Source organism: Ranitomeya imitator, chromosome 1 (assembly GCF_032444005.1).
Source record: "Ranitomeya imitator isolate aRanImi1 chromosome 1, aRanImi1.pri, whole genome shotgun sequence".
NCBI lineage: Eukaryota > Metazoa > Chordata > Amphibia > Anura > Dendrobatidae > Ranitomeya > Ranitomeya imitator.
In genome coordinates, this window is record NC_091282.1 from 1,186,695,128 (window position 1) to 1,186,720,474 (window position 25,347).

General features: G+C 48.9%; 2 protein-coding genes across 6 annotated transcripts; one reads left to right on the forward strand and one right to left on the reverse strand.

Annotated features, from left to right (window-relative positions):
* Positions 1-6,252: 6,252 nt before the first annotated feature.
* LOC138657181 (TBC1 domain family member 14-like) lies at positions 6,253-20,579 on the reverse strand. 5 transcript variants are annotated; one of them, XR_011317022.1, is made up of 5 exons: positions 20,281-20,550; positions 16,963-17,081; positions 9,286-9,395; positions 8,485-9,163; positions 6,253-7,490 (listed from the first exon to the last, which is right to left on the reverse strand). XR_011317022.1 is itself a non-coding variant. In XM_069744790.1 (5 exons), the coding sequence occupies exons 3-5, from the start codon at positions 9,393-9,395 to the stop codon at positions 7,425-7,427; spliced, it is 435 nt and encodes a 144-aa protein (XP_069600891.1). In that variant the 5' UTR covers positions 16,963-17,081; positions 20,281-20,579; the 3' UTR covers positions 6,253-7,424. The 5 variants fall into 5 exon arrangements, 3 of the variants coding, with proteins under 3 accessions (XP_069600891.1, XP_069600893.1, XP_069600892.1); XR_011317023.1 differs by having other exon boundaries at positions 8,810-9,163; positions 20,281-20,510; XM_069744790.1 differs by having other exon boundaries at positions 8,905-9,163; positions 20,281-20,579.
* Positions 20,580-20,675: 96 nt separating this feature from the next.
* On the forward strand, positions 20,676-23,158 carry CFAP184 (cilia and flagella associated protein 184). The gene has a single exon (XM_069744789.1). The coding sequence runs from the start codon at positions 20,977-20,979 to the stop codon at positions 23,104-23,106; it is 2,130 nt and encodes a 709-aa protein (XP_069600890.1). The 5' UTR covers positions 20,676-20,976; the 3' UTR covers positions 23,107-23,158.
* The last annotated feature ends 2,189 nt before the right edge of the window (positions 23,159-25,347 follow it).

Below are 25,347 nucleotides of genomic sequence, written 5' to 3' on the forward strand. Positions count from 1 at the left end.
ACACAGAGTTCTAGCAGCAGATGCATCTCTACAACAACTGTTAGGGCTTGTTTCCATTTGCGAGAAACACATCCGTATCTCGCATGTGGAAACCAAGCTATAGCACCAGCACTTTGGAGCGGAGCGTGCAGCTCCACGTGTTCCTATGCGGCCGCACGCTCCGCTCTGGAGTGCCGGCGCCACATCTTGGTTTCCACATGCGAGATACGGACGTGTTTCTCGCAAATGGAAACACGCCCTTAAGAGGAGACTTTGTGCAGCAGGCCTTCATGGTAAAATAGCTGCTAGGAAACCACTAGCAGTGGGAAACCAGCAGTGGGAAAGCTGACAGCTGATGTTACTATTCTGGAAAGGAGCCAATAACCATAAAGGTTCCCAGGCTATTAATATCAGCTCACAGCTGTTTGCTTAGCCTTTACTGGCTATTTTACAGGGGGACACAAAATATTGACATGGGGTCCCTCTATAAAACCCAACCAGCAAAGGCTAGGCAGACAGCTGTAGGCTGATATTTATAGCCTGTGAAGAGGCCATGGATATTGGCAGCCCCACAGGCTAAAAACCATCAGCTCTCAGCCGTCTCAGAAATGGCGCATCTTATAGATGTGCCAATTCTGACACTTAGCCCCGCTCTTCCCACTTGCCCTGTAGCAGAGGGGTTCATAATTGTGCGGTTGATGTCACCTTTTTATTGTCAAGTAACATCAAGCCCACAGGTTAGTAATGGAGAGGCATCTATCAGCCATCTCTCCATTACTAAGCTGGCCTAATGTCACCTTACAATACAAAGGTGACATTAACCCCTTATTACCCCATATGCCACCGCTACAGGGCAGTGAGAAGACAGAGGATGAGTACCAGAATTGGCGCATCTAACAGATGCACCTTTTCTGGGGTGGCAATAACCACGGTCCCTCTCTAGGCTATAATATCTGTCCTCAGTCACTGGCTTTCCCTCTGTGGCACAGAAAATTGTGCGGGAGCCCACGCCAGTTTTTTCAGTGAAAACATTTTTGTTAAATACATACAGGCCCCAAATTATACACACACACACACACTACTAACCGTATTAGTCACTGACCTATATAAGTCTAACTGTTCTGCAATGGTTTACTGTATGTAAACCATGTCTCCTATGCTGTCAGCATCTGCAATGATTTGACAGAAGCCGACAAATTAACTATCGGCTATTCTGCTGTCCGTGTGAGATAGATATATATATATATATATATATATATACAGTGGGGCAAAAAAGTATTTAGTCAGTCAGCAATAGTGCAAGTTCCACCACTTAAAAAGATGAGAGGCGTCTGTAATTTACATCATAGGTAGACCTCAACTATGGGAGACAAACTGAGAAAAAAAAATCCAGAAAATCACATTGTCTGTTTTTTTATCATTTTATTTGCATATTATGGTGGAAAATAAGTATTTGGTCAGAAACAAAATTTCATCTCAATACTTTGTAATATATCCTTTGTTGGCAATGACAGAGGTCAAACGTTTTCTGTAAGTCTTCACAAGGTTGCCACACACTGTTGTTGGTATGTTGGCCCATTCCTCCATGCAGATCTCCTCTAGAGCAGTGATGTTTTTGGCTTTTCGCTTGGCAACACGGACTTTCAACTCCCTCCAAAGGTTTTCTATAGGGTTGAGATCTGGAGACTGGCTAGGCCACTCCAGGACCTTGAAATGCTTCTTACGAAGCCACTCCTTCGTTGCCCTGGCAGTGTGCTTTGGATCATTGTCATGTTGAAAGACCCAGCCACGTTACATCTTCAATGCCCTTGCTGATGGAAGGAGGTTTGCACTCAAAATCTCACGATACATGGCCCCATTCATTCTTTCATGTACCCGGATCAGTCGTCCTGGCCCCTTTGCAGAGAAACAGCCCCAAAGCATGATGTTTCCACCACCATGCTTTACAGTAGTTATGGTGTTTGATGGATGCAACTCAGTATTCTTTTTCCTCCAAACACGACAAGTTGTGTTTCTACCAAACAGTTCCAGTTTGGTTTCATCAGACCATAGGACATTCTCCCAAAACTCCTCTGGATCATCCAAATGCTCTCTAGCAAACTTCAGACGGGCCCGGACATGTACTGGCTTAAGCAGTGGGACACGTTTGGCACTGCAGCATCTGAGTCCATGGTGGCGTAGTGTGTTACTTATGGTAGGCCTTGTTACATTGGTCCCAGCTCTCTGCAGTTCATTCACTAGGTCCCCCCGCGTGGTTCTGGGATTTTTGCTCACCGTTCTTGTGATCATTCTGACCCCACGGGGTGGGATTTTGCGTGGAGCCCCAGATCGAGGGAGATTATCAGTGGTCTTGTATGTCTTCCATTTTCTAATTATTGCTCCCACTGTTGACTTCTTCACTCCAAGCTGGTTGGCTATTGCAGATTCAGTCTTCCCAGCCTGGTGCAGGGCTACAATTTTGTTTCTGGTGTCCTTTGACAGCTCTTTGGTCTTCACCATAGTGGAGTTTGGAGTCAGACTGTTTGAGGGTGTGCACAGGTGTCTTTTCATACTGATAACAAGTTTAAACAGGTGCCATTACTACAGGTAATGAGTGCAGGAAAGAGGAGACTCTTAAAGAAGAAGTTACAGGTCTGTGAGAGCCAGAAATCTTGATTGTTTGTTTCTGACCAAATACTTATTTTCCACGATAATATGCAAAAAAAATGATAAAAAAACAGACAATGTGATTTTCTGGATTTTTTTTTCTCAGTTTGTCTCACATAGTTGAGGTCTACCTATGATGTAAATTACAGACGCCTCTCATCTTTTTAAGTGGTGGAACTTGCACTATTGCTGACTGACTAAATACTTTTTTGCCCCACTGTATATACACACACACACACTACAGACCAAATGTTTAGACACCTCATTTAAAGATTTCTCTGTATTTTCATGACTATGAAAATTGCACATTCACACTGAAGGCATCAAAACTATGTGGAATTATATCTATAATATAACGCTGGGAGCGTCACTCTGTCCGAAGCCTTTATAGACTGCGCAAGTGCCGGCACAGTCTGGCCCCCACAGAGTGACGCTCCCAGGAGATCGCGGTATGCGTAAACACTGAACGCATACCGCGATCTCCACCGGAGAGTCAGGGACCGCCAGGAGGGTAAGTATATTCACCTTTCCCCGTTCCAGCGCTGCGTGCGGCTCCGTCTCCTCTGCTGTGACAGTTCAGAGGACGCGCTTAATGCGTGCTGGCGCCGCCCTCTGACTTACCAGTCACAGGCAGAGGAGCCGGAGTGTGTCTTCAAGAAAATGGCGCCGGAAAGCGCGGACTGCGCAGGCGCCGATTCCTGCTGCCGGAATCGGCGCCTGCGCAGTCCGCGCTTTCCGGCGCCATTTTCTTGAAGACACACCTGCAGTGGAGCCGGACGATAGGTGAGTATGGTATTTTTTTTTTTTTTTTTTATATGGCAGCAGCATACGGGGGCATACACACTGGAGCGTCTTATGGGGGGCATATCATACAATGGTGGCGCAGGATGGGAGCAGCACATGACAGAACGGGCGCAGGATAGCAGCAGCACATGACAGAACGGGCGCAGGATGGCAGCAGCACATGACAGAACGGGCGCAGGATGGGAGCAGCACATGACAGAACGGGCGCAGGATGGGAGCAGCACATGACAGAACGGGGGCGCAGGATGGGAGCAGCACATGACAGAACGGGGGCGCAGGATGGGAGCAGCACATGACAGAACGGGGGCGCAGGATGGGAGCAGCACATGACAGAACGGGGGCGCAGGATGGGAGCAGCACATGACAGAACGGGGGCGCAGGATGGGAGCAGCACATGACAGAACGGGGGCGCAGGATGGGAGCAGCACATGACAGAACGGGAGCAGCAAATGACAGAATGGAGGCGCCGGATGGGAGCAGCACATGACAGAACGGGGGCGCAGGATGGAAGCAGCACATGACAGAACGGGGGCGCAGGATGGGAGCAGCACATGACGGGAGCAGCACATGACAGGATGGGGACGCAGGATGGAGCAGCACATGACAGGATGGGGACGCAGGATGGAGCAGCACATGTCAGGATGGGGATGCAGGATGGAGCAGCACATGACAGGATGGGGGCGCAGGATGGGAGCAGCACATGACAGGATGGGGACGCAGGATGGAGCAGCACATACCAGGATGGAGACCATATACCAATATAAATGCTCGCCACCCGGGCGTAGAACGGGTTCAATAGCTAGTACTTAATAAAAGTGTAAGACATCTGAAAATATGTCTTATATTCTAGGTTTTTCAAAGTAGCCACCTTTTGCTTTGATGGCTGCTTTGCACACTCTTGGCATTCTCTTGATGAGCTTCAAGAGGTAGTCACCGGGAATGGTCTTCCAACAATCTTGAAGGAGTTCCCAGAGATGCTTAGCACTTGTAGGCCCTTTTTGCCTTCACTCTGCGGTCCAGCTCACCCCAAACCATCTCGATTGGGTTCAGGTCTGGTGACTGTGGAGGCCAGGTCATCTGGCGTAGCACCCCATCACTCTCCTTCTTGGTCAAATAGCCCTTACACAGCCTGGAGGTGTGTTTGGGGTCATTGTCCTGTTGAAAAATAAATGATGGTCCAACTAAAAGCAAACCGGATAGTATAGCATGTCGCTGCAAGATGCTGTGGTAGCCATGCTGGTTTAGTATGCCTTCAATTTTGAATAAATCCCCAACAGTGTCACAAGCAAAGCACCCCCACACCATCACACCTCCTCCTCCATGCTTCACGGTGGGAACCAGGCATGTAGAGTCCATCCGTTCACCTTTTCTGTGTACAAAGACACGGTGGTTGGAACCAAAGATCTCAAATTTGGACTCATCTGACCAAAGCACAGATTTCCACTGGTCTAATGTCCATTCCTTGTGTTCTTTAGCCCAAACAAGTCTCTTCTGCCTGTTTTTTGCATGTCCTTAGGAGTGGTTTCCTAGCAGATATTTTACCATGAAGGCCTGCTGCACAAAGTCTCCTCTTAAGGGCTTGTTTCCATTTGCGAGAAACACGTCCGTATCTCGCATGTGGAAACCAAGATGTGGCGCCGGCACTCCAGAGCGGAGCGTGTGGCCGCATAGGAACACGTGGAGCTGCACGCTCCGCTCCAAAGTGCTGGCGCCACAGCTTGGTTTCCACATGCGAGATACGGATGTGTTTCTCGCAAATGGAAACAAGCCCTAACAGTTGTTGTAGAGATGCATCTGCTGCTAGAACTCTGTGTGGCATTGACCTGGTCTCTAATCTGAGCTGCTGTTAACCTGCGATTTCTGAGGCTGGTGACTTGGATAAACTTATCCTCAGAAGCAGAGGTGACTCTTGGTATTCCTTTCCTGGGGCAGTCCTCATGTGAGCCAGTTTCTTTGTAGCGCTTGGTGGTTTTTGCCACTGCACTTGGGGACACTTTCAAAGTTTTCCCAATTTTTCGGACCGACTGACCGTCATTTCTTAAAGTAATGATGGCCACTCGTTTTTCTTTACTTAGAATTTGTATTATGGCAAGAAAAAAAAGCAGCTAACAGTCTATTCAGTAGGACAATCAGCTGTGTATCCACCAGACTTCTGCACAACACAACTGATGGTCCCAACCCCATTTATAAGGCAAGAAATCCCACTTATTAAACCTGACAGGGCACACAAACCATTTCCGGTGACTACCTCTTGCAGCTCATCGAGAGAATGCCAAGAGTGTTGAAAGCAGTCATCAAAGCAAAAGGTGGCTACTTTGAAGAACCTAGAATATAAGACATTTTCAGTTGTTTCACACTTTTTTGTTAAGTATATAATTCCACATGTGTTAATTCATAGTTTTGATGCCTTCAGTGTGAGTGTACAATTTTCATAGTCATTAAAATACAGAAAAATCTTTAAATGAGGTGTGTCCAAACTTTTGGTCTGTAGTGTATCTCTTTAGATTTTATATACACCTATACTGTGTGTATATGTCTATTCTATTTTAACCTGTCAGTGTGATTTTACTGTACACTGCACCTGAATTGTCGGCCTTTCTAAGGACACCGTTGCGTATTTCTCGCAAGTCACACTGATGGCCCGTGTGGTGCGAGTTTTTCTTGCACAAATAGACTTTCATTGGCGAGTCTCGGCTGATATACGGTGCAAGTCACAGCATACTCATCGTCCGAGCAGTGCTCGCTGTGTAGGGACATGGTTGTCCATTCATGAATGACCAGAGGTTTAAGATTACCGTAAATGAATACAAATATTCGCTAAAATAGAGAAGGGACAGGACGTCTTACGATTTATTGTGAAAGTATTGAATAACATGATTATTTCCTTTATTTGGAAGCGGGCCATAGTTTGGCAAAAGAACACCCCCTCAACAGGTATTGTGGCCACTGAGGGGCCATTGTGTTCGGTGACCCCACAAGCAGAGTACATTTATACAGGTCGCTGGTGTCCTATTGATTTATTTGACACTTCCTCATCCTTTTCAACAAGTAGCAGCATATACAGTGTATAGTGATGTTCTGCAGCAGCTGAGGCACATTCTGTATAATTCACTGCAGACTACACAGTCACAGGAGACGAAACACTTGGGCCGCAAAATAGTAGTAGGAACGTTGAAGTGAAGGAACCCAATAGAGCCAAAGCCATATTGGCCTCCACAGCTCCACACACCTGAGTACTGCGCAATACTTGTAGTAATGTATATAGCACCAACATATTCCACAGCGCTGCACATCTGTGTCTGGAGGAATGTTACATTTATCAGCCAATCAAATAGCATCTTTAATTTTCAACAGGGTTTCCTAAAATTGTTTTCTGGAATCTGACTGCTATGTACACCTCCCTATTTTCTTTTTGGATTAGTTTCTGCTTTCCCAGATGCAAGTAAAAAATAGGGGAGATTTATTATCAGATTTTTGGGTACACACTGACTCCTCAGCCCTACTGATGGGACCTGCACCGATAAGCAGAATGGGGAGCGTCTCCTTTAGAATGGAGCTGCTGTGCGAATGCTCGACCGCCGCTCTAGTCATCATCTATGGAGCTGCAGAGCGTTGCGCTTGGCTGTTTGTAGCAGCTCAATAGAAAATGGAATGACTCAAGTATCCGACCTGCCACTCCTTTCTTCCATTGCCAATCGGAGCAAGTCCCAGCAGTCGGATGCCCACAGATCTGCAAGTTATCACCTATCTATGATGACTCAACATCAATCTGGCCACTTGTGCGGGGGTAATAACTAATACACTACTGCTCAGGCTGAGGCCCGGCCTCACGGATTCAAGACAATATTTGCCAAAGCCTGGTCCCCGCCGATCAGCAAGTACTGACTTCAATGTCTTAAGGCCATTTCCAGTGTTACACAAAGTCCTGAAGTAGAATTATGTTCTCTCTCTTGGTGGAAAACAAGAATCCCTTGTGTTCTGTCCTGAGTGAGCATTCAGCGCTTCAGAGCGGGGCTCCTGCTCTCGGTGTCGCGGGTGTCTTTCTGTAGAGCGGAAAGGATCTGGAATAGAAGAAAGGAGAGGCAGTGAATGCAGTACCCCAGGTATACACAGTATGGCGGGGCGTAGGACCCAGCGGTCACCCAGCGCACATCGCATGCTAGACCCCAGGCCGTGTGTTATTAGGGGATACTGACGTCAGACATGGGGAGTCCTCTGACTTTGGAGGACTGCGCACGTCTATGTATTACATGCAGGGGCCACAAGGCAGGGTGTGGTCCTAGCGGGACACCATGTAGGAAGTTTCAGGTGTGGTTAATCTGCAGTGGTCACTAGGAGGTGAGGTGTACAGGGCCAGGTGTTTTATTCATTTACTCGATGGCATTGTGCCCCTCACTGGGGTAGGAGGGGTGCGGGGTTGGACGGCTGAGGCTGGATGTCCCATCTTAGAGTTTAGGCTGCAGGAAAATCAGGTCATCTCTAACCCCGGGGATCAGGGGTTCAGCCCATAAATTACATACGGTTTGATTCCCAGGAATCATAACATTGTGATCCCCACTGATCATGAAAAGGAGTCTTGTATCCCCCTCTGAATGGTGGGTATTCGAGTTGAGCAAAAAAGATTTGCAGGCCAGGTCAGTAATCTGTGGCCCTACTTGTCAACATCCCCCGACGCGTCTCTGGTCTGGCAGCCACGGACCACCTAAACGGGTGCTGGGCCAGGGTGGGGAGCAGGTACGGTCTGGGGCTGAAATTCAGTCCTGGCATTTGAAATCACACAGGCCCATGGTGTCCCCGTCTCCATGAACCAGATGGGATATATTACTAATATGGAGGAAAGGAAGATTTTCTACAAAGACCAATAATTCTAATGATACCGGGCCTGCTGGGGTAAGTGATGGAGTCAGTGACTTTGTGCTCCATCACAACTCTTAACAGTATGGGTATCTTGAGAACACGGATTCTGTTATCATAGCAGACAAGGCGGCCCACGACCAGAGCGGCCCATCTGGCATTTGCCAGTCTGGCCCTGGTGTGGAGAATATTTGTGCTCACCTTTGGTGGTTACCCATGCACCATGCTGCTCCAGTCGCCCTCTATACTCGGGTTCAGCACCCCCAGCTGTTGTGAAATAACACCTGTGAAAGAATGCTGGGAGTTGTAGTTTTACAACAGCTGTAGGAGTGCTAAAGACTGTGGACTACGGGACAGCTATCTCCATCAGTCTCATAGACTTTCAAAGTAGCAGTAGTGCACGTGTCCACAGCTTCCTTCAGACAGGACCCCGATTCTCATGAGCAATGGGGGTCCGTGCAATCATGTTGACCAACTATATTGAGTATAGATGATAAATGCTGGAGGAAGCGCTGCTCAGGATTACATGGTGGCGGAGGGAGCAGTTGTGTGCGGACCCCAGTACCCCGCATGATGGTAAGACATTTTGTATAATCCACCAGCTCATCGGCACCACCGTACTTGAGACCATTTCTTATTCCGGCTCTGCATCTGAATTGCAGCGATGGAGGCAAATAAATCGTCAGCAGTTAAGTCCTCCGGAAGCTTGGTGAGAAACTGAGCGATGTGAATAAAGTCCATCCTAGTTAAGATGTCTTCGAAAAGTCTAAGTATCCCCAAAGCAGTTCTGAACAGAAACTCCTCGCCGTCCCGGCAGAACACGTCCCACACCCGGCACGCTAAATCCAGTGGTAGAGACTTGCTGTACAGCGTGAAGATCCTGCAGGGAACAGTAACGTCCATAGTGTAACAGCGTGCAGGGAATCTAAAGCAATACTCATTCTAACCAGTAGATGGCAGCAGAGTATAAATGACGCCATATGGCGGCACGCAATCACTTACCAGTCTATTAGGTAGATATCTGGGGTCAGGTTATGTTTCTTAAAGTGGGCAAATAATCTCGGCAAATTTTCTTCAAAAAATACTTCAAATGCCGCAAAGTAAGTTAACATCTGCAAAAGAAAGTGCAGAAAAAGTAAAAAAAAAAAAAGGGCAACAAGCCTCTAATCAACAATAGGCTCATTCCTACTGCTATGTAGGCGCTAGTAATGGAAAGTAGAAAACGAAACGATATTTTCCATATGCTCCTGGTTCTACGTATATTGCTAAAGGGGGTCTATCACCTCAAAAAGTTGACTAAACCCCCCATATACAGATATGTAGTGGACTTGACTGATAATCATAATTTTATTATAGATTTTAGTGATTTAGTTGCCAGAAAAATGAATATATGCAAATGAGGGGGTTTTCGTGCACCCTTGATGTGGCCTTCGTTACACCCCTTCAGTTTGCATTCGGACCTCCATCTGCGACTTTGCACCTGCACACGGACACTGCAGAATCCCAGGCATGCGCATAGTCATTGTGGGCTTTCATTGCTGGCTCCTGTCTGCGGTTGCTGCTTGATAATATTCTGAAGAGAGGAGACCGTGCACACGGACACTGCACCTTCGCACGGACACTGCAGAATCCTAGGCATGCACATAGTCATTGTGGGCTTTCATCGCTGGCTCCTGTCTGCGGCCACCAGTTGGTGCTATACCGCAGACAGGAGCCGGAGAGACGAGAGTGCACACGGACACTGCACCTTCGCACAGATACTGCAGAAGCCCAGTCATGCTCACAGTCATTGCGGGTTTTCATCTCCGGCTCCTGTCTGCAGCCGCTGCTTGATACTATACTGCAGACAGGAGCCAGGGAGGAGCCCGTGCACACGGACACTGCACCTTCGCACAGATACTGCAGAAGCCCAGTCATGCTCACAGTCATTGCAGGTTTTCATCGCTGGCTCCTGTCTGCAGCCGCCGCTTGGTTCTATACTGCAGACAGGAGCCAGAGAGGAGACTGTACACATGTCCACTGAGTGCAGCTCTCTGTGGTGTATGGATAAGATTTCAGGAAATCTGCTACATATACATCCCATGGGAACATACTCGCAGTAAGAAAATAAATAGAGGTTTGTTCACATTTGACTTTTGCCATTTTGTATGGCAAGAATAGCGTCAATGGAAACTGAGCTTTCACTATTAAAGTCATCATAGTCCATCAGTGTCTCTATATAGCATCATGATCACATTATAGGTAGCCTGGTGTGAACAGTCTTAAATGAGTTGACCATCTTTACAAAACCATAGCGGCTTTCATTCAGAAACAACATCTCCCCTGACCGTGGGTTGAGCATGGTACTGCAGCTCCGCTACATCCACTTCAATGGGGCTGAGCTGCAGTACCAGATGACACATGGTCAAGGGTAAGCGCTGTTTTCTTTTAAAGAAAACCGGTTTTTACGTACCGGTAGTAGGATTTTACGGAGCCACAACAGCACCCCTACGAGAGAGGGGATCCGCCCACCTTCCGGACAGGAACCTACAGGATTTAAAGGGGCGGTCCCCCTCATCAGTCCAGTTTGTGTTTCAGAGCATAAGGGACACCGCCATTGAGTTAGTACATAAACATATGTACTTAAACATTACTAAATACCATCACCTTCTAAAGAGTGATTTTTTAACAAATTCACAGAAAACAATCCCCAGTGTAAACTAGATAAAAATACCTTTATTAGTTAATCTTAAAACCTATCAAAAATAAGTGCACTTAACGTAAACCGTCACCATGACAACAACATATAATAGAAAAGACGAGGGTGATGCCTAGCCCTATACTGCACTACCTGCACCCTACCTACCAGCGGAGGTTGGCACCCTATAATCCTGCGCAGTTGGCGCCCCCGCTCACCGTCGACTATCCCTCCTACCCCTATTGGGCCCTAATAGGATGGGATGGGAACACATAAACAGTCATACAGAAATGCCATAGTATATATGATAGAGAGAAAGGGGGAGTCTATATTACTACCTGCTCTACCCCTACCTATCAGCGGAGGTTGGCACCCTATTATAGTACATTATATTATAGGATCCATACATGTATGTTTAACCCTTGGGAGTGTTTAGACATGGTTTATAAGCACTACAGCACTTTATTATTATAAATACAATATCGTATTTCCCTAAACATCTAATAAGGGACAGGCTAGTGGACAGTCGTCGTTGAGCGGGGGCGCCACTGTCGTACTATAATAGGGTGCCAACCTCCGCTGATAGGTAGGGGTAGAGCAGGTAGTAATATAGACTCCCCCTTTCTCTCTATCATATATACTATGGCATTTCTGTATGACTGTTTATGTGTTCCCATCCCATCCTATTAGGGCCCAATAGGGGTAGGAGGGATAGTCGACAGTGAGCGGGGGCGCCAACTGCGCAGGATTATAGGATGCCAACCTCCGCTGATAGGCAGGGTGCAGGTAGTGCAGTATAGGGCTAGGCATCACCCTGGTCTTTTCTATTATATGTTGTTGTCATGGTGACGGTTTACGTTAAGTGCACTTATTTTTGATAGGTTTTAAGATTAACTAATAAAGGTATTTTTATCTAGTTTACACTGGGGATTTTTTTCTGTGAATTTTTTAAGGATAGAGGTCCCCATAGATATATTTCTTTCTTCTCTGTGAATGTGATTTTTTAACAAGCACACTTTCCCCAAAAGGGTGCAGAAACCAGTGATCAACTACGGGGGGGAATGTATGGGTGCTGTCGTGGCTCCGTAAAATCCTATTACCGGTACGTAAAAACCGGTTTTCCTATCGCCACGACAGCACCCCTACGAGAGATTTACAAAGATCAATCACCTGGGAGGGAGTACAGCACTAAGTACTGTACGGCCAAAAACTAAATTAGCCTCTGAAGATAAGTCAAGACGATAATGTCTATAAAAGGTGGAAGGAGATGACCACGTTGCCGCCTTACATATTACGTCTATGGAGACGTCCGCTCTTTCCGCCCAGGATGAGGCCATGGCTCGAGTGGAGTGGGCCCTGATGCCATCTGGTGGTGTCTGGCCTTTAGCAGTATAAGCAAGATATATGGCATCTCTTATCCATCTGGCGATAGACGCTTTAGTTACACTCGCCCCTTTCCTTGGATTCTGAAAGGAAACAAACAGAGCCCTACTCTGCCTCCATGGTTCTGTTCTATGTAGGTACTCTAATAGAGTTCTTCTGACATCTAACATGTGATATTTCTGCTCATCAGCTGAATTCGGATTGTCACAGAAAGATGGTAAAATTATTTCTTGACTTCTATGAAATTTGGAAGCTACTTTTGGTAGGTATGCTGGATCTGGTTTTAACACTACCCTATCCTGAAAGACCATTAAATAAGGAGGATCTATCGACAAAGCTTGTAAGTCACTCACTCTCCTAGCAGAGGTCAGGGCTACTAGGAAGGCTGTTTTTAAAGTTAAATTTTTAATTGAGACAGAATCTATTGGCTCAAAGGGGGGTTCTGTTAAGGCGTCTAAAACCAAATTTAAATCCCATGGGGGTAAACTAGGAATATACACTGGGTTACTACATTCGGTGGCCTTAATAAATTGGGAAACCCATCTATTTCCCGCCACATCGCTGTTCTATAACGCCCCCAAAGCTGATACTTGGACTCTAAGGGTATTTACCGCCAAGCCCAATTCTCGGCCCTTCTGTAAAAACTCCAGAATAGCCGGAATTGGAACCCTGCCTGAAAAGGGATTTTGGTAGAAGGCAAGGAACTTTTTCCAAGTTTTAGCATAGATCTTGGTAGTAACCTCTTTTCGACTATTTAAAAGGGTAGATATGAGAGCCTCTGAAAACCCTCTTCTCAATAACTCCCTCTCAAATTCCACGTCGTCAGATGCAGGGATTCCACATTGGGGTGACTGAACGGACCCTGAGAAAGAAGCTCCGGACTGATCGGCAGTACCCAGGGGTCGGACACAGACATTGCCCTGAGTAACGAGAACCATACCCTCCTGGGCCAAAAGGGGGCAATCAGGATCACTCTCACCCTCTCCTCCCTGATCTTCCTGAGGACTATAGGGATCAAACACATTGGGGGGGAACGCATAAGCCAGAGGGAAATCCCAGTGTATTTGAAGGGAGTCTATTATACAGGGCTTGTCCGCCACCCGAAGAAAAGCGAACCTCCTGGTCGTTGCAAATAGGTCTAACACAGGCAACCCCCATAGGTCTACTATCTGTTTGAAGACTCGTCGATTTAGAACCCATTCTCCCTGACGCAGAGAATGACGGCTGAGGTAATCTGCCTCTGTGTTGAGCTCTCCCCGAATGTGAACGGCTGACAGAGAGCGAAAGTGGGCTTCGGCTATTTCGAGTATGTCTGTGGCGGTGTTCATTAGAGATCTTGACCTTGTACCTCCTTGATGGTTGAGATACGCCACTACTGTTGTGTTGTCCGACTGGACTCTTATATGTGAATCCTGCAGAGATGGAAGCAACCTGAGTAAGGCCTTTTTTACTGCCGTCAGCTCTTTCCAATTCGAGGACTCTTGGGCCTCTAAGAGAGACCATTGCCCTTGAGTCCAAACATCTCCTATGTGAGCTCCCCATCCTATCGGACTGGCATCGGTTGTAACCGTGTTGTCTGGAACTATACTCCAGCGTACTCCTTTTTCTAAATGTCCCCTGTTTAACCACCATCTCAGACTGTGTAGAGTGGCGGTGGATAGCCTGAGTCTTCCGCCTAATTGCCCTTGAAGACTCCTCTCTGCTTCCAAGACCTGGGCCTGCAAAACTCGAGTGTGGAATTGAGCCCACTGAACGGCTGGTATGCAAGATGTTAGGGATCCCAGAAGGGACATAGCGTCTCTCAAAGTCAGATCTGGCCTTTTTGTTACCGTACTGACTTTGTGCACAATCCTCTGCTTTTTGTCTTCCGGAAGGAAACATTGTTGCTCTTCTGAATCTAGCAGAATACCCAGGAAAGTCTGAGTTGTTGATGGTTCCAATCTTGATTTTTCCATATTGACTATCCAACCCAAGTCCTGTAAGGAAGATATTACATGATTTAGGCGACTACTACACTGAAAAAACGAATTTCCCACTACCAGGAAGTCATCCAAGTAGGGTATAATTAACGTATCCTGTTCTCTGACATAGGCCATTACTTCTGCCATGACCTTAGTAAACACCCTCGGTGCCATAGATAGACCAAATGGCATTGCAGTAAACTGAAAGTGTCTGACCTGGTCGTTTAAGCGCACCGCCATTCTGAGGAATTGTTGGTGATCCTGGTGAATGGGCAGATGGTAATACGCATCTTTTAAATCCAGGACTGTCATATAACATCTGGGAAAAAGAAGTTTAGTCGCCGTTTTAATAGATTCCATTTTAAAGGCATGGTAATTTAGATGTTTGTTCAATCTCCGTAAATTTATGATGGTTCGAAAGGATCCATCCATTTTGGAGATTAAAAATAAAGGGAAATAGAACCCCTTCCCATGCTGATGTTTTGGAACCTCCACTATAACGTCCTTCCGTCTTAGCATTTGGACCTCTTTTTCAAGGGCCTTTTGTTGGTCTAAGGAATCAGGGGCAGTCAAGATATAAAAATCAGAAGGTTATTCCCGGAATTCTAATTTTAACCCTGAATTAATTATACCTAAAACCCAATTGCTCGCAGTTATTTTAGCCCACTGAGCATAGAAATATTTTAACCTGCCCCCTACTGGAAGATCTTTATTAGCGATAATTTCTTCTTCTTCTTGAGGAAGATGATGAGGCATTAAAGTCCGAAACTTTCTTTTTCGGGTCCGTTGGTTCCCAGTCTCGGTTGTGGTAAGGTCTTCGGTATTGGAAGCGTCTCCTGAAGGTATTCCTAAAGGTAGGACTGAAAGCTTCAGGAAAACCTTTCTTCATATCCTCAGCTAGGATGTCATCCAATACCGGGCCAAACAAGTACTCACCCCTACACGGTATTGTACACAGTTTAGCTCTCGCCTGGGCATCTCCTTTCCAGGTCTTAAGCCATAGGGCTCGGCGAGCAGCGTTTGAGAGACCTGCTGATCTTGCTGCTAATTTTAAAGAATCCACCGAGGCATCCGCTAAATACGCCACCCCTTCCCGTATTTGCGAAAGGGTGTTTAGCATCTTGTCTCTGGGCACCTTGGATTTCAGCTGTTCCTCCAGCTGGGATATCCATACCATGACGGATCTAGCCGTACACGTACTAGAGATCGCCGGTTTGAACGCCCCCGCAGATGATTCCCACACCTTCTTCAAAAACATGTCCGCCTTCCTATCCGACGGATCTTTCAGAAGGCCCACGTCCTCCAGTGGCAAAGCACCGGCTTTAGACGTAGAAGCCACTGCTGCATCCACTTTCGGGACTTTCATCCATTCTGCCAGATCATTGTCGCCAAAGGGATACCTTCTTTTGGCTGATGACGGCAGGAAACCTTTATCCTGTTTATCCCATTCCCGTTTTATAAGGGTCTTAACTGTATCCACTACCGGGAATGCCTTACGACTCCTCTGGCACAAGCCCGCAAACATTATGTCCTGTGCGGACCTTGGTTCCTTGTTCTCTGCAACGCCCATGGTTGCTCGGACTCCCTTAACTAATATGTCCATGTTATCCACCGAGAAACAAGGCCTTCCCTCTTCATCTGAGGAGGATGGAGATGAGGAGCGGGAACATTCACCTTCTTGCAGGGACAGACTAGATCCTGGCGATATGTCCCTGCTCGACCTTTCATGGCGGCTGCCTCTAAGGGAATAACTTATTTCCTCCCTGATGACCGCTCTAAGGTCTGATGACCTAAGGGGAGCTTCCTCTTCTAAGGTCTGACAGATACAAGTCTGACAAAGCCTTTTGGTATAACTGTCAGGCATTGGAGTCATGCATAGAGCACATTGCTTGTGCTTAGATTTAGCTGATTTTTTCCCCTAAAACAAAGCACAAAACAACAGACCATATCAGCAGCAGGTGTTTTGTTAACACTCACCATAAGGCTGATTCCGTGAATACCGGTTCTGGAGGAGTAGGATCCAAATGTGACGCTGGGGCGCTCGCACGCTGCTGCCCCCGTACCACGCTGCTGCTGCTTCTTCTTGAGCGGCCGCTATCATTTTTGCTGCGCTGCTCCGTTCCCTCTCCATGAGGGTGCTCGGCGTCCCCTACTGAGGACATTGTAGCACGCTTCCTTCCATAGCCGCCCTTTTAACAGCTCTGCCGCGCTCCTCCCCCGGCTTACCCCGGAAGTGTAAGAACTACTTCCGGGTTCACCAGCGCCGGTGTGCACCGCGCTCCACTGCGGACCAGGACGGCACTGCCCGACTCCTGGGACGCACTCCGCATGGCCAGACGAGGGAGGGTCTGCAAGCAGGACACCCCCAACGCTGCTTCCGAGCCCCCGATTCTGCCGTTCCTAAAAGACACCGCGCAAAGGCATGGAGGACCCGGGTGAGATCGATGATCTGATGATCATTCCTGCAGGCTCCCGCCATCCGGACAGGAACTCAAACTGGAGTGGTGAGGGGGACCGCCCCTTTAAATCCTGTAGGTTCCTGTCCGGAAGGTGGGCGGATCCCCTCTCTCGTAGGGGTGCTGTCGTAGCGATAGGAAAAATCTGCTGTTCTAGAACTCTCTCGATAAACTTCCCAGCATATCGGAATGATGTACTCACGCCGGCCGGTCTTCCAATATGAGGGCTGTGGTGGACAGAGGCTCGATCACCAGGCTCTTCCTCACATTCTGCTTTGGGGATGGAGACTTAGACACTCGCCCAACTCTGTCTTCATATTCCTTTGAAGAAAAAAGGAAAAAAAAATCGAAATGAAACATCTAAGTCGTGTATATACTCATCCATATCCAAAAGCAGAACCAACAATATCATCAATAAACCCGGCTGTGAATCCATCCAACTACAGCGATTCACGGGGAGGAAACTGGTGGAAGCACATGCGATGCCCATCCTGCAGATGTAGCAGAGCCGGATGTGTCATTTCACTGCATAAGCCGAAAAGTAAATGGTTAATAAAGGAAGTAAATGATGAGAGGGATGAGACAATGGCCGTGCTTGTACCATAGTCAATAGGTTTAGCAGCGGGTGGCTGATAAATCAATAGATTACAGCATGAAAAACCCAAACCAGGCAGATGATTAATGGCCGATGTCAGTAAGAAATGAATAAGCCAATATCAGAAGGACAAATGAAATCGGCAAATATTCCGCTCCTGAAAAGTCCGAAATGTTTATTTTTCTCAGATTATAGATGAAATTTTGGTTATCCAGATTTTCTAACCCAATGCATCATTTACATTTTATCAAAACTTTGTGCCATTTTTTCACATCCTCGTGGATTACAAAACCTGTATAAATATTTTATTTTCGGCAGTTAAAAACTAAATGTGCAACATATAAAAAAAAAACAAAAAACTTGACAGGATCCAGTGATTTTAAAGGGCCTCTGTCACCCCCTCCAGCCGTTATAAACTAAAAGAGCCACCTGGTGCAGCAGTAATGCAGCATTCTAACAAGGTGGCTCTTTTAGTTTTAGGTGCATGTATTCCCAAAATAAAGCATTTTATAACTTCTCCAAAATACCTGTCTTTGGCCAGGGAGGCGGGTCCTCATCCCCCCTGCTTGAAACGCCACACTGCCGTCACTCAAGTCTTCGGGGGCCGCCCCCTCCGCGCTGTTTTCGCATGAAATCCGGCACCTGCGCTGTGTAGTACTGTCTGGTGCAGGCGCAGTGAGCAATGGCCGTCTGACCTCCGATGCAGGCTTGCAGACTGCGCCTGTGCGGCCGCCCTGCTTGTAAATCCCAGCCCCGCACTCTGCATAATGCATAACACACTGCGGGGCTGGGATTCAGAAGCAGGGGCGGCCGCACAGGCGCAGTCTGCAAGCCTGGCTGTGACGTCAGATGGCACCAGACAGTACTACACAGCGCAGGTGCCGGATTTCATGCGAAAACAGCGCGGAGGGGGCGGCGCCTGGCGGCCCCCGAAGATTTGAGTGACGGCAGTGTGGCATTTCAAGCAGGGGATGAGAACCTGCCTCCCTGGCCAAAGACAGGTATTTTGGAGAAGTTATAAAACACTTTATTTTGGGAATACATGCACCTAAAACTAAAAGAGCCACCTTGTTAGAATGCAGCATTACTGCTGCACAAGGTGGCTCTTTTAGTTTATAATGGCTGGAGGGGGGTGACAGTGGCCCTTTAACGTTACAGTAAAAAAAAAATATATATATATATTTTTTTTTTTATTTGAGGCATATTGTTTTGATTAATTTGGCACAACATCGTGCAAAACAGGAATATCAATAAAAATGACTTACTGAAAATGCAAAGATTCCGGCCAAAAATGTACAATATGTAGTGCATATTCTAAGTCCTATTATTTTTAGTTAAAGGAGTTGGGACGCCGCCTGGCCACTGGGCACAGAGCAGGGACGCCGCCTGGCCACTGGGCACAGAGCAGGGACGCCGCCTCATCACTAGGCACAGAGCAGGGATGCCGCCTGGCCACTGGGCACAGAGAAGGGACACCGCCTGGCCACTGGGCACAGAGAAGGGACACCGCCTGGCCACTGGGCACAGAGCAGGGACGCCGCCTCATCACTAGGCACAGAGCAGGGACGCCGCCTCATCACTAGGCACAGAGCAGGGATGCCGCCTGGCCACTGGGCACAGAGAAGGGACACCGCCTGGCCACTGGGCACAGAGAAGGGACACCGCCTGGCCACTGGGCACAGAGCAGGGACGCCGCCTGGCCACTGGGCACAGAGCAGGGACGCCGCCTGGCCACTGGGCACAGAGCAGGGACGCCGCCTCATCACTGGGCAGAGAGCAGGGACGCCGCCTCATCACTGGGCAGAGAGCAGGGACGCCGCCTGGCCACTGGGCACAGAGCAGGGACGCTGCCTCATCACTAGGCACAGAGCAGGGACGCCGCCTCATCACTGGGCACAGAGCAGGGATGCCGCCTCATCACTAGGCACAGAGCAGGGACGCCGCCTCATCACTGGGCACAGAGCAGGGACGCCGCCTCATCACTGGGCACAGAGCAGGGATGACGCCTCACCACTCAGCACAGAGCAGGGATGCTGCCTCGCCACTGGGCACAGAGCAGGGATGCCGCCTGGCCACTGGGCACAGAGAAGGGACGCCGCCTCATCACTAGGCACAGAGCAGGGATGCCGCCTGGCCACTGGGCACAGAGCAGGGACGCTGCCTCACCACTGGGCACAGAGAAGGGACGCCGCCTCATCACTAGGCACAGAGCAGGGATGCCGCCTCACCACTGGGCACAGAGAAGGGACGCCGCCTCATCACTAGGCACAGAGCAGGGATGCCGCCTGGCCACTGGGCACAGAGCACGGATGCCGCCTCACCACTGGGCACAGAGCAGAGATGCCGCCTCATCACTGGGCAGAGAGCAGGGTTGCCGCTGCACATCTTGGCACACAGATACCACCATGGCAATGCAATTAACCCCAGAGCAGGAATGCTGCTGCACCACTGTGCACAGAGGCCACCATGCAATTGGGCAGAGAGCAGTGATGGGGAAGTGCCACTGGCGCACACACAGCAGGCATGCCATCGCCCTTTTAAGGTTCTCTGTAAATTAATGTTGGTAAGACTGCTTTCCTCTGAGCGGTCACCATCCAAGGCTCCCATGTCTCCCAGCGGCACCAGCCTGCACCGTACAGCCAGGTACAGAGCGCCGTCAGCAGGTTTCCGCTTTCACAGCCCCATTAATTATCCAGGAGACCCCACATGTACCGCACATGGGACAAAGAAGAAACGGAATCCTGTAATGATCTTAATAGCACTAAACACCTTGTACCAATTCCATACAAATGATATCCTGCACTTACACCGAGCAAGGTGACCTGGCGTAGCAGGCGATGCCCACCGGCGGGGCAGCATCTGTGGGGTCCCACTGGGAATGTGACGGGAAAGTAATAGACGTAGTGATGCTGCACCGTCACTCACCATGAAAGCTGCAGTCTCTCAGAGACCCAGAACCTGCTGCCCCATCCGGACCGCCATCACTAGGAGCCCCCAGCACTCAGGAGAGCGGCTGCACCAGAAGCATCCTGGCAGTCCCATGCCAGGGGGAGCAGCATGCCAGGCTGCCCTCAGAGGCCCATCACGTGCATCCCTGCCCTCAGCTGCTTCCTCCCAAGGAGCACACACAGGGCTGGGAGATGGGCGAGCTGCCTGCGACAGCCATTCTAATCAGCTGCAGATACAACGCATCCAATCCACTCGCTCCACATTCTGCACACACGCCTGGCTACAGAACACACAACTATGGCTCCACAGAGACTCCACGGGACCGGACAGATGGGAATCCTCTTCCAGGATGTGCTTTATCCTCTACCGCGCTGACACCGTGCAGGGAACCGGACATTTACAATGGTAACCAGGGTAAATATCGGGTTGCTAAGAGCGGCCCTGCGCTTAGTAACCCGATGTTTACCCTGGTTACCAGTGAGCGCTCTGGCGGTTGGTCGCTGGTTTAGTAATTGATGACGTCACTGCCCTTTAACCTATCACCGTCTGGTAATATAGCGAGTGCTGTACCGTGGCTCCTCCCATCACAACGCGTCTCCATGGAAACCCATAAAAAGGTAAATACACAAGCTGCAGCCATCCAGTCCGGGAAGAAAGTGACGGCTCGGGAACATGGAAGACGTGAGCGGCGGTGACAGCCCGCCTGCCGTTATTCCTGAGCCTGTTATACAGCCGGGCACTAGTCAAGAGGCTGCCAGAGAGTCGGGCACTGGTCAGGAGGGTGCCAGAGAGCCGGGCACTGGTCAGGAGGGTGCCAGAGAGCCAGGAACCAGCCAGGAGGGTGCCAGAGAGCCAGGTACCAACCAGGAGGGTGCCAGAGAGCCAGGTACCAGCCAGGAGGGTGCCAGAGAGCCAGGTACCAACCAGGAGGGTGCCAGAGAGCCAGGAACCAGCCAGGAGGGTGCCAGAGAGCCAGGTACCAACCAGGAGGGTGCCAGAGAGCCAGGTACCAGCCAGGAGGGTGCCAGCAAGCCAGGAACCAGCCAGGAGGGTGCCAGAGAGCCAGGTACCAGCCAGGAGGGTGCCAGAGAGCCAGGTACCAGCCAGGAGGGTGCCAGAGAGCCAGGAACCAGCCAGGAGGGTGCCAGAGAGCCAGGTACCAACCAGGAGGGTGCCAGAGAGCCAGGTACCAACCAGGAGGGTGCCAGAGAGCCAGGTACCAGCCAGGAGGGTGCCAGAGAGCCAGGAACCAGCCAGGAAAGTGGCAGGGATCTGAAAACTAACCATGAGGGCACCACAGAGACAAGTACCACTTTAGAAGGCGCAAGACCGCCGAATACCAGCCTGGAGGGTGCCAACGAGTCAAGCAGGGGACTGGAGGGCACCAGAGACCCAAGTACAAGCCAAGAGGACACCAGAGACCCAAATATCAGCCAGGAGGACACCAGAGACCCAAGTACCAGCCAGGAGGACACCAGAGACCCAAGTACCAGCCAGGAGGACACCAGAGACCCTGAAGCTTCTGTCAAGCCAGAAAGTGTCAGAGATCCTAGCACTGAGCACATAAAGAGCAATGAGGCAACGGATGAAGATGGCGAGATTGGCTCATCACAGCAGCAAGGTGAAGTACCAGAGGGCACCAATGATGACCCATCACAATTCCTCCATGAAAGTGAAGAATATGCCGCTGAGACAGATCAGAAACCCAAGGAAGATACTCATTGTCATCTAGAGGAACAGGAAGAAGATCAGGAGGACACAGAGCAGAACCAGGACCACGAGCTGCAGGAGATGGTCCATGAAGAGCAAATTCGAGAAGAACTGATCCAGCAGTACCATGCTCTGGTCCAGGAACGTGATAGGATCCTACAGCACAATGCTCAGCTCCAGCACAAGCTCTGTGAGTATTTCCACAAGAAGAAAGGAGAGGAGACCCGTCCTGAGACAACATTGAAACGTGCAAGTGACCAGGAGCAACGCTACGTGAAGTATCTAACCAGCCTGGAGGAGATGAAGAGGAGGTACAAAGAAGAAGCTGCTTTGCATCAGGAGCAGATGGAGGAGGTGAGAGCTCAGTGCCAGGACATTGTGGGCAGGGTGGACAAGGAATGGGAGGCTTTCCAAGAGCAGAAGAAGAAAATAGCTTTGTGTAGCCTGAGTAAGCAAGGAGCTGGAAAACACGCCGCCTCATCCCTGATCCAAGAAGTCGACTTACTACAGTCCAGGGAAGAGCGCAAGGAGAAGGAAGTCATCCAAGTCCGCCTAGAGAACATCAAGCTGAAAAATCACATCTACCGCTATGAATCCACCCTCCGCTCCAAGGAGGAGCTGGCAGAAGGTCTGCACCTCATCGACTTCGAGCAACTGAAAATTGAAAACCAAACCTACAACGAGAAGATCGAGGAAAGGAACGAAGAACTGTTAAAACTCAGGAAGAAAATTACCAACACAGTGCAAGTTCTCACTCACGTCAAGGAGAAGCTCCAGTTTGTCCAAGCAGAGAATCAAGAACAAAAAGAGAAACTCATGGAGGTGGAGGCCCTAGTGGGCAACAAACGGGACATTTTGACAAAGACTAAACAGGCCAGAGATAGTTTGAGAATGGATAACCTGAAACTGAAGCAAAAGTGTGGCCTTCTGGGTAACAATGTTCTTCTCAGGGACTTTGAAGATAAGGTGGACGCATCTGAAGAACTCAGACAGACCTTGGAGAATCTGAAGCGACAGCATGCAGAGCTAACTCTGTCCAGTAAGGGGTTAGAGAAGAAAATCACCGAGGTGAAGCTGGTGATGGATGATTGACGTATCCTGAACGTGTGAGCCAGAAGACTAATAAAACCACTTATGATGGAAATATCTTGGTCACGTGATTTTGTAATGTTTCATATTTTCTGACTACTAGATTGGCGGACATGGGTCGTTATAGGGGTTGGCTTCTTACAGTGCCCTATTGTTGTGACAGATCTATAGAGCCATAAATGCCCCCATTTCTAACCACTGAGGCCACCTGCCTACAGATCAGAGGTGTACAAGCTGGATGGTGAATGGACCATGTCAATAGCAATCAGGGTGTCTGTGGTTATCCAAAAAAAAGGAAATAGTTACAAGTTTCCAATATACTTTCTGTGAAAAGATCAAGATCTCTGCTTTCCGTCTTGAGATAGGAACTTTTATTGTTTACCTGTCATGTGATGGACGTACAGGTGCCTGGCTCTCACCTTCTATCTTCAGGAGGACATCTCTGCTTCCCGGCTTCCTGCTCTCCTGAGGGAGGTGCTTGTGGCACGGTTCAGTCACTGGGCCGATCTGCGCAATTGGAAATGTTGATCTAAAGGCCCCTTCACATTTAGCGACGCTGCAGCGATACCGACAACGATCCGGATCGCTGCAGCGTCGCTGTTTGGTCGCTGGAGAGCTGTCACACAGACCGCTCTCCAGCGACCAACGATGCCGGTAACCAGGGTAAACATCGGGTAACTAAGCGCAGGGCTGCGCTTAGTAACCCGATGTTTACCCTGGTTACCATCCTAAAAGTAAAAAAAAACAAACACTACATACTTACCTACAGCCGTCTGTCCTCCAGCGCTGTGCTCTGCTCTCCTCCTGTACTGTCTGTGTGAGCACAGCGGCCGGAAAGCAGAGCGGTGACGTCACCGCTCTGCTTTCCGGCTGACCGACGCTCACAGACAGTACAGGAGGAGTGCAGAGCACAGCGCTGGAGGACAGACAGCGGTAGGTAAGTATGTAGCGTTTGTTTTTTTTTACTTTTAGGATGGTAACCAGGGTAAACATCGGGTTACTAAGCGCGGCCCTGCGCTTAGTTACCCGATGTTTACACTGGTTACCAGTGAAGACATCGCTGGATCGGTGTCACACACGCCGATCCAGCGATGTCCACGGGAGAGCCAGCGACCAAATAAAGTTCTGGACTTTGTTCAGCGACCAACAATCTCCCAGCAGGAGCCTGATCGTTGGTCGCTGTCACACATAACGATTTCATTAACGATATCGTTGCTACGTCACAAAAAGCAACGATATCGTTAACAATATCGTTATGTGTGAAGGTACCTTTAAGGTCCCTGCGCTTAGTTACCCGATGTTTACCCTTGTTACCGGCATCGTTGGTCGCTGGAGAGCGGTCTGTGTGACAGCTCTCCAGCGACCAAACAGCGACGCTGCAGCGATCCGGATCGTTGTCGGTATCGCTGCAGCGTCGCTAAATGTGAAGGGGCCTTAAGACTCTGCCACATCGGAGGAGCTCAGGGACACTGAAGCTGGCTGAATTCAGCTTCAGAGCAGCAAGCACGCACTCCTTGCCTGGGAAACTGGCCACCACTGATAGACTGCAGAGATGGCCGGTTACCTTACCAACAAGAGCACTGGAAAATGGAGATAATTTTTAATAAGGGGTAATTTGCAAGATTGCTGGTTTTTTTACAAGGACTTTGCAATTTTACCCATTATAGATGGTGAGATGGCCCCATAATCATTAAAATTGGTCAAGCCTGCCGAAATTGGTCCGACAATTTGAAGTGTGAGGCGGATCTCAAATCTCCAATAACACATGATCTTCATGATCCCTTTGTCCTCCCATGGGTTCTAAGGGATAATGTAACGTTTCTCCCTGTTGAGAGTGACAAGCCAGGCCTGGCATGTCAGAGTGAGGCGACCTTTAAGCCATGCATGCACCACTGCCAATTTAAATACACAAATTGCCTCTTCAGAGAGGTAGAGGGCTAGAACTCTAGTGCCACCTATTGGAAAAAGTGATCCTAAATGTCAATATCGACTCTTTAACGAACCTTGAAACATGGCTTCGGATAAAAGCCAAACCAGGATCTCAGTTTGCAGACACAATATTTCGGGGTATTACCCCTCATCAGTGCAAAGTATGAGATCTAATATGGTTAGGTGAGAGGCTCAGGACTGGGGTCTAAGGAGTAAAGTTTCTCCTTGTAAAGAGTGAAAAGCCAAGCCTGGCTTGTCAGAGTGAGCAGACTTATAAGCCATGCATGCTCCTCTGGGACACTAAATATTCTCCCC